This window comes from Lytechinus pictus, chromosome 3, assembly GCF_037042905.1.
Source record: "Lytechinus pictus isolate F3 Inbred chromosome 3, Lp3.0, whole genome shotgun sequence".
Classification (NCBI taxonomy): Eukaryota; Metazoa; Echinodermata; class Echinoidea; order Temnopleuroida; family Toxopneustidae; genus Lytechinus; species Lytechinus pictus.
Window position 1 is genome coordinate 59949432 of NC_087247.1, and position 15086 is coordinate 59964517.

Consider the following 15086-nt stretch of genomic DNA (forward strand, 5'->3'; position numbering starts at 1 on the left):
ATTTATCATACCTACCACTAGATTTCCAGGAGGTGCGCTGCTTATGGAAAATAACACACGCAGCACCCCCAAATTTTGGGGGTGCGTCACCCCCAGCACCCCCGCCCTAGCCCCCAGGGGCATGGGGCAGGGCGAAAAAGACTGTGAAATTTGATTTCTATTGTTTGACTTGTAATTTTTGTGTACAAAACACGGGCGGTAGGGCGCGCGCACACTTGATTCGACATAAAACCTGGAAGTTTAAGTCCAACCACACCCATGTCCCTCCCTGCTATCGAAGAGTGTTTATGGTTACCACGTATTGCGCGCGACCACGTCTGTATCGGAGTGCTGCCCCGCTGGAGTTTGATTGAGTCGCGTTATAGGAGGGATGTTATTGGAATATGTGAAAGACTATGGAAATGATTTGCGATTGTCGGATGTGATAATTATGTACATTAATATAACATATTTTAAAAAATACAGGGGAAACCTGATTTCGTGGGGGTGCTGCCTATGGAAAATAATACACGCAGCACCCCTAGGATAATTTCTGGGGGTGCTTCAGCACCCCCGGCCAGCACCCCCGCTTCCCAGGTCCCTGTGAACAGCTAAATATTCGCACAGCTGAAGTTTTCCTCAACGTTCAAGAAAACCACGCGTCTAAAAGGCAACTTTCTCATGCACTCTAAATATCAATTTTCCATCGCTATATTGGTTTACACAATCACGTTGTTCGATTTTTTTTTCATATTAAAAAAAAAATAATAATAAAAAGGTTCTTGTGCAAATCTAAACCTAAACAATTCACATAATATTATACGCTATACTTGCATGCAGTATAAGTCATGTAATCTTCCAGGTATGAAGCCCTTTTCATTCATTTTGATTTTACAAGACGTAATTGATTAATTGCCAACCCTAGCTCCAAGTGCTACCATTAAATTTTTCCTTTTTATTGAAAATTATAAGTTGTCTTCGTGATTTTTATTTTGTCTTTTTGAAAACTTACAACAATATGTTTTTATAGGCCTATTTTTGTTTTTGTTGTATATCGTTCTATTTTTTGTTGTCCTTTGCTGTTTGTATTTATGGACATTTAACAGGGCCCTCTGAGTGAACAGTCTGCAGCAGTGGCGTAGCTACGATTTTTTTCCTGGGGGGGGGGGCACTGGGGGGTCCTTGCTTTTTCAGGGGGGGGGGCAACATTTTTTTTCTGTGTCAGTGTATGTGTCACAAGGGTGGATCCGACTTTCGCCAATTGGGGGTGGGGCCTAAAATTATCTTCACCTATATTTTCCCCGATCAGTCACTTCTTAGCTTTATTCTTATAAAACAACATAAATATGAAATAATCTCATAAGCCCTATATAAAAAGTGCGAGCACGAAACGCGGGCGATTTTTTCTTTCTTTCATGTATTTTGTCTTGAAAGTTTGAAATTCTGGGCAATGTTTGTGATCCTGAACAAGATGCGTATGTTACTAATTACTGCGAACGCCTAGCGCGAGCAGAAATTTTTAATAAATGTTCTAAAATGATCGGAAAGGGACCTGTAAAGGACTGTTTACAGCTACCCACGACTACGGTACATATTTCAATAACGGGAGCGCGAAGTGCGAGCTAAAACTTTACTTTTTGACATTCCGACCTAAAAAAAAATGACATTCTAAGCACTTTTTGTAATCATAAATGGGATAGGTATGTAACTAAGCAACTGATGCCAGCGCGAAGCGTGAGCGAAAGAAAATTGAGATTTTAGACCTAAAAGCGGGACACTCTATTCATATTTTGTAAATCATGAATATATGGTTAATTGCATGGGTGTCATTAATAATGCGAGCGTGAAGCGCGAGCAGACAATTATTGATATTCTGATCTGAAACTGGATAATTTAAGCATATTTTGAATAAAGAACATACAGGCTATCTCAACAATCGTGCGTGCGCATGTTTTAGATCTAGACGTAATAATTTGGGCATTCTGAATACATTTTTTTAATCATGAAGACCAATAATGCAAGCAAGCTGAAAAAATTGATACTACGATGAGAAAAAGGTAAATTTAAAAACTATTTCAAGTACTGTGTAGGAAAATTGTGAAGTGGATGATCAGTGGATCACACTTAATGAATGATGCGAGCGCGAAGCGCGAGCTGATATTTTTTGCCTATTATTTTAACAAAGGACCGCGACATTCTAAGGACATTTTGTCATATAAAAATGATGACTATCTTCCTATTATTCCTAAGCTTGTCGATATTCCATTCTGAAAAGACCCAATTTAGTTATTAGGAATTCATGAAAATGTTATTGTCTTATTTGTTAATCTAATATGCGTAATGACAGCGTGGAGGTTGTTGTTTTTAAGGCTTGAAAACTAGAAATTTTAAGCATTTTGTAATTATGAATACGCATTACAATGGTTAATACGTTTTTAACAATTAATGCGTGCGCAAATCGCGAGCTGAATTTTTAAATTAAAATGTAATGAAAAGGCCTGGGGTATTTGTTTGCCTCTATATAGAATTGATAAGAGTACTCACCAATCAAAATGCGAGCGTGCAGCGCTAACTTATAGGCATACGTTTTGACAGTCACATCTGAAAATTGATATTTTGAGAACTTTCAGGCACCTATGTATTACACGAAGACAATAGGAACTTGGCAAATCAAATAATGCGACCACGCAGCGTGAGCTTAAAATGTTGATATGTAGACCATATTAACGGACAGTTTACAGAGTGCATTTAATTTGTTAATGGAAAAAAAAATGAAAGCTCGATGTCCGAGCTGAAATATGTTTGTATATTGACTTCAAGACTTGATATTTTAAGCTCCATATCAGCCTATTGAGCATATTGAGCAAGATATGAATCTCATCGAACGGGCAATTCGAGCGCGAAGCGCGAGCGAAAATTTTATTTAGTAACATGAATTTTTTTTTGCAAGTCTTCCACCCAACATTATTTTATTCACTCGTCTCCCTCCTCTTATTTTCCTCTTCTTTTTTTCCTTCTGTCTTTCCCCTTCTTTCTCTTTTTTCTCTTCTTCTTTATCCTTTTTTTTTGCTCCGCCAATTCTTTTCAGGGGGGCACCTGGGGGGGGGGGGGCACACCAAATCTCAGGGGGGGGACGTGCCCCCCATAGCTACGCCACTGGTCTGCAGGCTGCAGGCTATATACCCTGCATAAACAGGACTTGATATAATGATAATAATAATAATAATACAACTACTACTACTACTACTACTATTACAACTACTACTAATAATATTATTAATAACAATGATAACAATATTAATAATAATAACAAGAAGAATATGGATGATAGCCCCCAAGAAAATAATAATAGTGCACTACTAATAAATTGTTACTAATTGTAATGTAGGGAATTCTTGGGGGCATGTGGGAGGGGGGGTCGTTTCACATGTAAGCCCCCTACTGACTATCTGCTGGTGACCAATTGAAGAAACTATTGTTCCCAGTGGAGGCACAAGGATTTTCAAACGGGGGGGGGGGGGGGGAGGCGGATATGATTTTTTTTTGCCTGTTTTACAAAATCGCGAGCGCAAATCACGAGCTAACATTTCTAATCGCATACATTCGTAATTCCGAAGGTTTGGATATTCCGAAGGTTCGTTATTCCGAAGGTTCGTATTTCCGAAGGTTCGTAATTCCGAAGGTTCGTTAGTCCGAAAACGAAATGAAGTTCGTAATTCCGAAGGTTCGTTAGTCCGAAAACAAAGTGAGGTTCGTAATTCCGAAGGTTCGTTAATCAGAAAACGAAATGAGGTTCGTAATTCCGAAGGTTCGTTAGTCCGAAAACGAAATGATTAACAAACCTGATTTCGTTTTCGGACTAACGAACCTTCGGAACAACGAACCTTCTGAATAACGCCACAAATGTTCGGATTAACGAACCCTTTTATGTTTTCGGATTAACGAACATCGAGGTATAGGCAATTTACGTGTTTCGGAATTACGAACCTTCGGTCTAAAGAACCTTCGGAATAACGAACCTTCGGAATTACGAAGTGTAACCTTTCTAATATAGGCGCTACTGACTGTAAAGATGATACCTCTCTAATATATAATGCGAGTGCAAAGCGCTAGCTAAAAAACACATCCTGATTTTATTTAATACTTGACTGTAACCATGAACAGGATGGGTATATATATATATATATTCTGGGCAATTGTTATCTAACTGAACAAAATTATTACCCAATTTAGACAGATTTTAACCAATAGTTGTGTCGACAGTATGTTGCCCAGTGTTGGTTAAAAGTTGGAAATTTTGCCCAACTATTTTTAGAGTGTAGGCCTATTTCTGCATACAGCGCCACTCGGACAATCATTCCCTTGTACTCGTTATACAATATACTATAATTTTGTAATGTATTAACTATTAAGTGACCTCGGTCAGCCCCTACAAAATGATTTATATGTGTCTGCAAAGAATATTCGACATTGAAATGTGACGTGGGGGTTTGGGAAAGAATAACTAAATCATAAATCACTCAAACTGAAATTATTAGCTTGAAGCTCTTGAGATTTCAAGTCTTCATGAATCCTGATCAACATTTAAATTCAACATTATTCTTCATTTCCAAAGGTATAGGCATCAATGCATTTCTAAAAGTTATAGGCCTAATCAATGGAGGTAACGCTCAGGATGCTCAATAAGCAAGCTTGTAACGATAGCTCCCAGTGACATAAAAACACAAAGACATAATAATAATTTTTAAAAAAATGAAAATCTTTTAAAGCTGGGGACAAAAGTGTTGGAATTTTGATAAACTTTGAAGTCAGATTTCTCTGAAATGGGTTTGCACTGTCGTACCTGTGCGACGGTTCGGATGATCGCCGACGACATTGTCATCTAAAAATATTAAGTGATGGTAAAAATAGCGGTGTGAGATGGACGAACGCTCAAAAACAAAAATTCATATTCCAAAGACACTAAAGAGGAAGGCAATAAAGCAACCGACAGAGAGGGAAGAGAGAGGGAGCAACAGAGAAAGAGAATTAGTGGCTGAAATGTTCAGTAAGGAACAGAGATTTAGAGGGGGGTGGGACGTGGGGGATGCGAGGACATTATGCGAGTCAATTCATTTATAATTCTTAAAGGAACAAAGAGAGAGTGTGCTTATAAATTATAGAGAGAGGAAGGGAGAGAGATTGCAAGAGAGAGGGGAAGAGAGAAATCGAAATTTGAGAAAGCGGGGATATCGGGATGGAGAGAAGGGAAGAGAGAAATCGAAACTTCAGAAAGCGGGGAGATTGGGATGTACAAGAGTGTGCTCGTCCATTCGTTCATGTACAAATTGATGAAGCTATAGAAATATGGCAAAGTCCATGCGCCTGCGCACTTCAGTTTCTTAGCTCAACTTATGAATAATTCATGTCCCATAGCGTTTCCATGTACGGAAAAAATATTCTCGCAGCCGGGGGTACGATCACTGAACTAGTTCAGTGGGTACGATCGATCCGTCTATGGATCCGAGCCGTTCTTCAAATTGGCAACTAAGCGTGTACGTGAGACAATTCCGCACAGGTATGGCCGACGTCAAAGGTAAGAAAATACTATTTTCAGGTTTTTTTTTTCAGTGTTAGGAGACGTTGATCATGTACCGATGCGCATCTTTTTCACATTCTATAACCGAAGTACCGGTAAAGTTATTTCCCCATGAAACGGATTGAAAAAATGGTAAAGAATTGTGTTTGGGCGCAGCAGAATTTCGCTGGCTTCTCTCCCTGAAGTGTCCCGTAACTTGGCACTTGCTGAGTTGCTCGCCGGCTGTCGGTATACCATTAACCCAGAGAGCTCCAGCCCGCGTAGCGGGCTGGAGCCCAGACGCGCAGTGTACAAACGGGCATTGAGGTGAGAGTACCGTGAAGTTTGGTCAATATCATTTACATAATACATAATTTAAACAGAAATTAAGCACTTACCACGATTGTATGGATGATAGTCTAACGAGTGGCAGTTTCCTGACATCGAGGCACAGACTGGAACCTCAAAAAACGATCAGTTCTGTCGCGGTAGCTCTCCTCTTTCAGAATTCAACACAAAATGGCCGATCGAGACCGAGGCTAGTATAGCACTAGCGCATATAGACTTTGTCAAATTCGCGCATGCGCCCTACACCCTCTCGAACGGCCATTTTGCTATGAATTTTGAAAGAAGGAGAGCCACCGCGACAGAACTGATCGTTTTTTGAGGTTCCAGTCTGTGCCTCGATGTCAGGAAACTGCCACTCGTTAGACTATCATCCATACAATCGTGGTAAGTGCTTAATTTCTGTTTTAATTATGTATTATGTAAATGATATTGACCAAACTTCACGGTACTCTCACCTCAATGCCCGTTTGTACACTGCGCGTCTGGGCTCCAGCCCGCTACGCGGGCTGGAGCTCTCTGGGTTAGTATACCATATGATATACCGGTACGGTATGGTAGTTGGATCGTATTACCGAACACTTTTCATGAATTCAATCATATCAAACACATTATTTTCATGAAATTCACCAAACTTTCACCATAAATACACAATTACCTACAAAATATCAATATGTAAAAATTTTGCCAAAATCGTTTTTCCTTTTTACGATATTAGCTTCCAATTGGACCCCTCTTCGCATGTGAAATATTTGGGTCACTTGAAAGTGGTATCGTATTACCGAACGTGTGTTATCTATGAGCTATGGGGAAAAGTTGAGAAAACAACAAAATCACTGATGAGCTATTTTGACCATGTTTTATTATTTTAAGAATATTAAGACTTTGAAAATGGGTTTTTTACAATTTTTCATCATCTTTCTATTCAAGTTCTCTTTGGAAGGATGTTGCAAAATTTTGAGCGTAAAATTATTTTCTGATGAGTATGATGCGCGCGTTCGGTAATACAAGGTCAAGGCCGGTCGGTAATACAATCACTCACTTTACTATTATAATAATAATTATAAAAAAATATAGGTTCAGTACATATACAGTATGATGGGGTGTCCAAACTTCGCGCACTTTTCAAAAATATTCATCAGGCTTCAATTTTTTCACAAAATATTCATAATTTATACAAAACCAATGTAATAAATAGTTACCACATTGACGGTATTGACGGCAAGATCGTAAACTATAAAATCATGAACGAAAATGTAAAGTAGGTCAAGGGGATTTACCGGTATCGCGATCTCAAAATTCTATTCCGATCGGCGAATGCGCGCTGTGCTGGAATACTGTTCAAAAAAAGTGTGACCTAACTTCGCGGACCAAAGTTTTTGTGGACATTTAAACAAAACTCAAGCTCAAAAAGTGAAATATTTATATCAGATTGATGGCAAAATGCTATAGAATCGGTTAGTACCACATTTAACTCACATTTTTGATGATTTCTGCTTGCAAAATGGTGATATCGTGATGCTTGTTGAGAATATCAGATTTCTTCAAAACGGGCGCTAACGGTGACAAATTTGCCGATCTTTTGCCAATATTTTCATGAATACTGAACTCATCCTAAAGAAACTTACACCAAAGGGTAATTTTAGGTCGCTTTTCACGTTGATGATGTCAGATTTTAAGGATATTGGCTAGTTTTTTAGATAATGACCGTCCGCGAAGTATGGACACGCGCGAAGTTTGCCATACTCAGTAGATAATAAATTCAATCATCAAACGCAATATTTTCTTAAAATTCACCAACCGTCCACAATGAATACACCAATACCTGAAATAATTAAAGATATGAAGTTTTTGCCGAGATCATTTTTCTTTTTATCGGCGATCGGCCTCGGCTTCCCTAAAAAAAGTAAAACCCACATTTCATGTGCTTCCGATCGTACCCCTCTAAATTTTAGCCTAAGAAGTTTAACGTTAGTTGTGAATAGGCTTTAGGCCTACTCTTAAAAATATTAAGAGTAGGCCCAAAGACTTTAGTATGGCAACACTCACACAAGCATGCGAGGTTAGTTGTACTACTAACCTCACACAACGCATGTCATTTCATAATGAATTTTGACGTTTTCATTCATCACACGAATGTGAGAGAATGACACACGCCTGGGGGGGGGGGCACTCGACCAAAAAAGTGGTAGGGGTGTGCCGCGGGCGAGGCAAAAAACGGGGGCCTTGGAGCGGGCTTATTTTAAAAAGGAGGGTCCTCGGAACGGGCTTCAGAACTACAAATGTTTGTGAAAACGGGGGTCCTCGGAACGGATCTCCGTATCTCTGTGAGTGTGTATGCATCCCTATGGAACGGGCAATCGTGCATAACGCAGCTAGCGCGGCCTCCGCCGGGTGCGCTCGCGCTTAGGCGATGGTCGAAAAGCGCTCTACGGCCGCTTTTCACCAAAATTGTAGCAGATCAATGCGACCGGAACGGCGTAACGAAAAATATGCGAAGCTTTGGAGCGGATTTCTTTCTTCTTTTTTCTCGATAAGAAGGAAATGCTATGCCTTGGAGCGGCTTTCTTTGTTCTTTTTCTCAATAAGACAAAAATGCTATGCCTTGGAACGGAAATTTGAGTGTAAAAATGGGGGTCCCCTCCGCGGCACATACCCACTATGCATTATATACTGAGTGCCCCCCCCCCCCTGGGGACACACGCCAAAATCTTCACACTATATGGCAGTGTATCCTATTGCCAGACACCTACGGGTACATTACCGCCGCCGTGCACGGGATAACCACTGGCACGGCACTTGCAATACGTTTATTCGTCTATTTCAAAAATTAAAAATAGATACCTATTTAATGTGAGATAAGCTTTGGATATGAAACTTACCAAACGATATGAAGCCAATTTCAATTCCTCTCTGTCTTTCTGGTACTTTATATCGATGATTTTTTTTTTATGTCGAAGCAGGCATTGGGCCGATTCGCTGGTTCTCTCTATACGCACAGAGAGGGCGCGCGATATTATTTAATAAACTTGCTTGTTTGCGTTGTTGACGTCAGATCAGCTGTACTGCTGGTTGCGTTCTAGGCGCTCCGCATTTTTTTCGCTGTTCACCGTTATTTTATGATGTAGCGCCATCAGCGATTATACGTGACATGCATCCTGTTGATTTTTTTGGTACGATTTCCTATTATTGCGCCGGCGACTTGAATCTAGACTGTTCGATAGGAAAAATTCGCATTTCGATTGTTGTTTGCGTAATTTCCACCGCAGTATTAAGGATCGGACGGAGTAACTGGCTGAGATGTGGAGGTAAGCGTTTAAAATCCATTTTTATAGATACGTTCGTAATGATTTTTAAATTAGATTACATTAGAAGATTAAGATAACAAAATTTAGTATTTTGTGAAGATTTAGGCGTATTTCATATTCTCACATTCGTGTGATGAATGAAAACGTCAAAATTCATTATGAAATGACATGCGTTGTGCGAGGTTAGTATACTAACCTCGCATGTTGTGTGAGTGGCCAATGCCGAGATCCAATTTATGAATGAAAATATAGTAAGCATGCGCAGTGCACGCCTTCCATTGGCATTGCCCCACACAGTATTCCACCAAAACAAGTGTGCAATTCTCTATCACCTCGTACCAAAATTGACCTAGAATTTCACTTTCCTATATTTTATATGAATTATGAAAGGTATTCTCGGAGGATCTATTTTCTCACCAATACCGCACAGGTAAGCGAATTTCGATTCCTTCTTGCTTTTCCGTCAAAATCTTGCGAATTAGCGTCGATATGGCATCGTGTTGGAGTTTGTGGAGTCTATCACAGCGTGCACAAAGTCAATTGATTTCCGGGTTTCGGAGCGTCGCGTGAATATGCATGAAATTGCCGAGTCTCAATTGTTTTCGATCGATACTGGAACGATCTGATCACGAACCAAGACCATTTCCCGCGGAGACAATGTGTCCGGATATCGCTATCGATACTTTCGCACGCAGTCCGAAGGAATTATTTTTGCGACCACATAGTCATGACGTGATCTGCGCGGTTGACCAATCAGCGGTCTCTGATTCGCTGAGCGGAGACGGTCTATCCGTTGTACACAGTCTATGGACAATTTACCACTGTGATCTGATGGTTATTGAAGAAATGACAGCATTTAAATTAAATATCGCAAAACACTCTTTTTTTTGGTGGGACCTAAAGCTATTCACTGCGCGGGTTTTTCATTGAGGTGCAATAGGTTGCAACAATGGCAGTTCCACATGTTTAGGAAAAATCAGACTTACAATATTTCATAGTTCATAGCATAAAATATGAAAATTGGAAGTGAGTGACATCAACAATTCCCTGGCATACATACCTGACCAGGATGAGCATATAACTGTTTCTTTCTCACCTGCATAGCAGAGCGAGACTAAAGGCACTGCTTTTCCAACGGCAAGGGTGGCGTGACAGGCGTCGTCAACATTAAAATCTTTTGAAAGGTCCTCATAACTTACGCGTATATGGACCTAGTTTATGAATATGTACATAAGCCTAAGGGCAATCAAGTGTAACTGATCATCTTGAATGAGTTTCAGGTCCCATGACCAATGTCGTGGTTAATGAACCATGTTTTAGGTATCAACATTAAAATCTTAACCAAGGTTAAGTTTTTGAAATATAACTTCGAAAGTACATGCTTATGGATCTAATTAATGAAACAGGGACATAGGGTTTATCAAGTATCACTGATCATTTTGCATGAGTTAAAGGTCACATGGTCAAGGTCAAAGGTAATTTAGGGTCAATGAACTTTGATCATGGTGGGGGTTATTTTCTGAAATGTCTTAACTTTGAAAATTTATGGATCTAGTTCATGAAACTTGGACATAAGGGTAATCACGTATAATTGATCGTTTTGCATGAATTTCAGGTCATATGATCAAGGTCAAAGGTCATGTAGAGTCAATGAACTTTGATGCTGTTGTGGTATCAACAAAATCTTAACCATGGTTAAGTTTTGAAAGATATCATAACTTTGAAAGTAAATGGATCTATTGCATGGAACTTGAACATAAGGGCATTCAAGTATCAGTATCACTGATCATTTGAGGGTCAATGAACTTGGTATGAATGGTGTTTTGTGAATAGTTATTCATCTTAGTTGTTGTTAGTTTCCACTGCTGCTATGTGAATTGCATAATGCAGTCAAGACTGCAAGAGGGCGTTCCTTTTGTCTGAAATGAAGCAAAACTTTAAAATGTTATGATTTGCTTATTAATCTGATTATGAAATTATCAGCATTCAGTTGGTCATATTTTCCCCTTCTTATTCAAATCAACTTTTGGTGGGGTGGATAAATGTATAAAGATCTTACTTTTCAATATGGTATTTGATAAGAAAAACGAAGGAAATAGTTACTGTAACATCATGCTGTCTAATACCATTTCTGTCGTGTTTTTGTGACTTTATATCATATACGTATGTGACCAAACCCTTGAGAGAATATTCCTAATATGTTTTTTTAATCAAATTTTAAAATGCAGTGAAAAGAATTTTCATTGATTATTTCATTCTCTAACATATTTACACTATAATGATTTTTGTTCGCAGTACTACATGTATTTAATTTCCAATCACAGTCATATTAATGCAGGTGTAATATTGTGTATTCATCTTACATGTTTGTCCTTGATTCCAATGTCCTTCTTGTGCTCTTTCTTAGCTCACTTGGTGTTCTATCAATAACCCTTTCAACAATTGGTTTAGAGATAGAATTTGGACTTTAAATCTGGTCTATACTTGTGTATGATGTAGTATACATTATGTTTTGTGCTTCTACAGTATGGCAAATAATTGCTTTCAGAGACAATGGATGCTAGTGGAGGGGGTCTGGTCACATAGATAATATGCTTTTCATTCATCTCAATGACACACCTAGTACTTCAAGACTTTTTATTGAAAATTGTGTGAAGTTACATCACAATGTAGCTGATCTCATGTCAATTAGTATTACATATGTTTTTATTGCTTCTTTTCAATTATATTTGATTTTGTCATAATTCTAAAAAAAAACATGTATGGAAATTTTATTTTGGCCAATGAAAGCATACTTATGAAAATTGAATTTGCTTTTGAAAACGAAAGTCAAGAGATAAATGTACAACTTTTTGGGTCAGTCATTCAAAGATAACATAATGAATTGCATTGACACATTATTTATAAAATAAGGTTTCCTGCTTGGTAACATGTAGATGAATGCAATGAATGAAAATTGTATAGTATAATTAATAGCCCTAAGTTGCATGGATTTTAAAGAAGTAGATTTGATTGTACATGTGTATGTGAAAGACATTGGGCATGTTGTCCTAGTTTTATACTTTCATTTCAAATATTTATTTCACGTTTGAATAGAGATACCTGATAATCCAAAGGTAGCACAAAATACACAGAATTAATGGAGAATTTAGTGGCCGATGGCCTATCAAAGGTTGAAAGTTCCAAACAAGGAATATTAAAAACGGAACAAGACAATGAAAACAAATAATGAAAAATTAGCAACCCATCCTATCTTCAACAAAAAGGCCAACATCTCACAAATCTCTGAGAATATTTTTTGTGTACATTTTATTCTTAAGGGAAGAACAAAATAAAACACTTGTTAAAGTATTCCATGGCACCATCTTCCCTGGTATTTAAAGGTGTATTCAATTTTGGAGATGATAGAACCTAGAATTAAAATTATTTACAATTACTTTCCACTGCAGGAACTGATACATTTGCTAGCTTGAAGCAAGATCTTCAAGTCGGAGAGGAAAAATACCAGTACTTTAATCCTACAGCTCTTCATGATGAAAAATATGGTAAGTTAATATTTATTCAAAAGACTATTACCGCTTGAATGAAGTAGTATTGATGTGATTAGATGATTTTATACACTGTTAATTCAGATTGCAATCAGGATTTTTCAAGTAGCTTGATCTTTACCCACAGTCTTTATAAAGTAAACCTCAGTACTGTGATATCTCAGAGATGAAAGGAAAAGAAATAACAATTTAAAACAAAATATAGTTTTGGTTGAATGATTAAAACTGCTTAAGGTGTTTTAGTGGAAGTGGCAGTTTCCTTTTAAGCTTCATGTGGATTTTTTGAGATCTTTCATATCAGGGTTTGAATTCAAGATTGTGTTTTTAATTCATATAGATCGCTTACCATATTCCATACGAGTGCTACTGGAGTCAGCTATCAGGAACTGTGATGGATTCTTTGTCAACAAGAAAGATGTTGAGAATATCCTCAATTGGGAACAAAACCAGAACAATTCAGTGGAAGTCCCCTTTAAACCTGCCAGGGTTATCATGCAAGATTTTACGTAAGTTTTTATGAAATTATGAGCCAAGATGAAAAATTATTCCTGATATTTCCTGATTATTCCTGATATTTCTTTGATGGTGTTTTTTTTTATTAAAGGTGGCATTTTACTGGCTTTTTGTTTTCTGCATTCAATTAAATTGCAATAAAACATATATGCAGTGTATAAACATTTGTAAAGTATGATTTTAAAGTTATGTATCTAATTGAATTAAATCAAATATATTTTTTGTTTTATGTTTCTGTTATTGATTGACTTATTCTTCTCTCTTTTTTGTTCCTTTGAATATTAATATTCTATTTCTGTTCCTTGCTATCCCTTGCTCTCTGCATCTGTCTTTGTCAATGTTCAATCCCACCTTTTCTGTTGATTCCTGCTGCTTGTATTTTTCTCTTCCCATCAGGGGTGTACCAGCTGTGGTAGACTTTGCAGCTATGAGGGATGCTGTAAAGAGACTAGGAGGCAATCCAGAAAAGATCAATCCTGTTTGTCCTGCAGACCTTGTCATTGACCATTCTGTTCAAGTAGATTTCACAGGAAGGTATGAAATTTGCTTGTTCACCTCCACCCCCCTCACATTCACCCACTTTTTCAAGTTTACACTCTCTGCTTTTCTTCTCATTAACCAGAAAACACAAATCCATATCAATTTTTGTCTCGCCTGCATAGCAGAGTGAGACTATAGGCGCCGCTTTTCCGACGGTGGCGGCGTCAACACCAAATCTTGACCGAAGGTTAAGTTTTGAAATGACAGCATAACTTATAAAGTATATGGACCTAGTTCATGAAACTTGCCCATAAGGTTAAACAAGTATTACTGAATATCCTCTCTGAGTTTCATGTCACATGACCAAGGTCAAAGGTCATTTAGGGTCAATGAACTTAGACCATGTTGGGGGAATCAACATCAAAATCTTAACCTAAGGTTAAGTTTTTGAAATGTCATAACTTACAAAATATATGGACCTAGTTCATGAAATTTGGACATAAGGTTAATCAAGTATTACTGAACATCCTGCATGAGTTTCACGTCACACGACCAAGGTCAAAGGTCATTTAGGGTCAATGAACTTTGGCCAAATTGGGGGTAACTGTTGAATTACCATCATAAATTTAAAAGTTTATTGGTCTAGTTCATAAAACTTGGACATAAGAGTAATCAAGTATCACTGAACATCCTGTGCGCATTTCAGGTTACATGACCAAGGTCAAAGAACTTTGGCCATAATGGGGGTATCTGTTGAATTACCATCATAACTTTGAAAGTTTATGGATCTGACTCATGAAACTTGGACATAAGAGTCGTCAAGTATCACTGAACATCTCATGCGAGTTTCAGGTCACATGACCAAAGTCAAAGGTCATTTAAGGTCATTGAACTTTGGCCATTTTAGAGGTAATTATTAGATTGCTGTCATAACTTTCAAAGTTTATAGGTATAGTGTATAAAATGTGGATATAGGGGTAATCAAGTATCACTGACAAGTTTAAGGTCACATGATCAAGGCCAAATATCAATGAACGTAGTATTGTATCATTATATGAATGGTGTTTTTTGTGAATAATTTTATAGTAGTTTTCAAAGTCAGCACTGCTGCTATATTTAGAATCGCGTGATGCAGGTGAGACCGCCAGAGGCATTCCACTTGTTTTTTAAAGCAATGAGAAAAATCAGTGAAGGCAAAGAAAGAAAGGAAGTAATAGGGGTTTTTTTGGTCGAAAAAAATTGTAATCACTTAACCTATGGGGATTTCCAATTAACCACAAAGTGATATTGTAATGATGTAGGGTAAGGACAACTTATTTGCTCCAATACACAAAATGATATGATTTTGGATTTACT

General features: G+C 37.9%; 1 protein-coding gene across 2 annotated transcripts in view; it reads left to right on the forward strand.

The window, feature by feature from the left end:
* The first annotated feature begins 5450 nt into the window (after nt 1–5450).
* Nucleotides 5451–15086, forward strand: part of LOC129256879 (cytoplasmic aconitate hydratase-like) — a 31448-nt gene continuing 21812 nt past the window's right edge. Inside the window, exons 1-4 of one of the 2 annotated variants that reach the window (XM_064097498.1) lie at nt 5451–5554; nt 12639–12734; nt 13075–13243; nt 13647–13784. In XM_064097498.1, coding sequence (XP_063953568.1) covers nt 5476–5554; nt 12639–12734; nt 13075–13243; nt 13647–13784 — 482 coding nt within the window. In that variant the 5' untranslated portion in view covers nt 5451–5475. The remainder of the gene's footprint in view (nt 5555–12638; nt 12735–13074; nt 13244–13646; nt 13785–15086) is intronic. The other variant, XM_064097499.1, reaches the window with a different exon arrangement.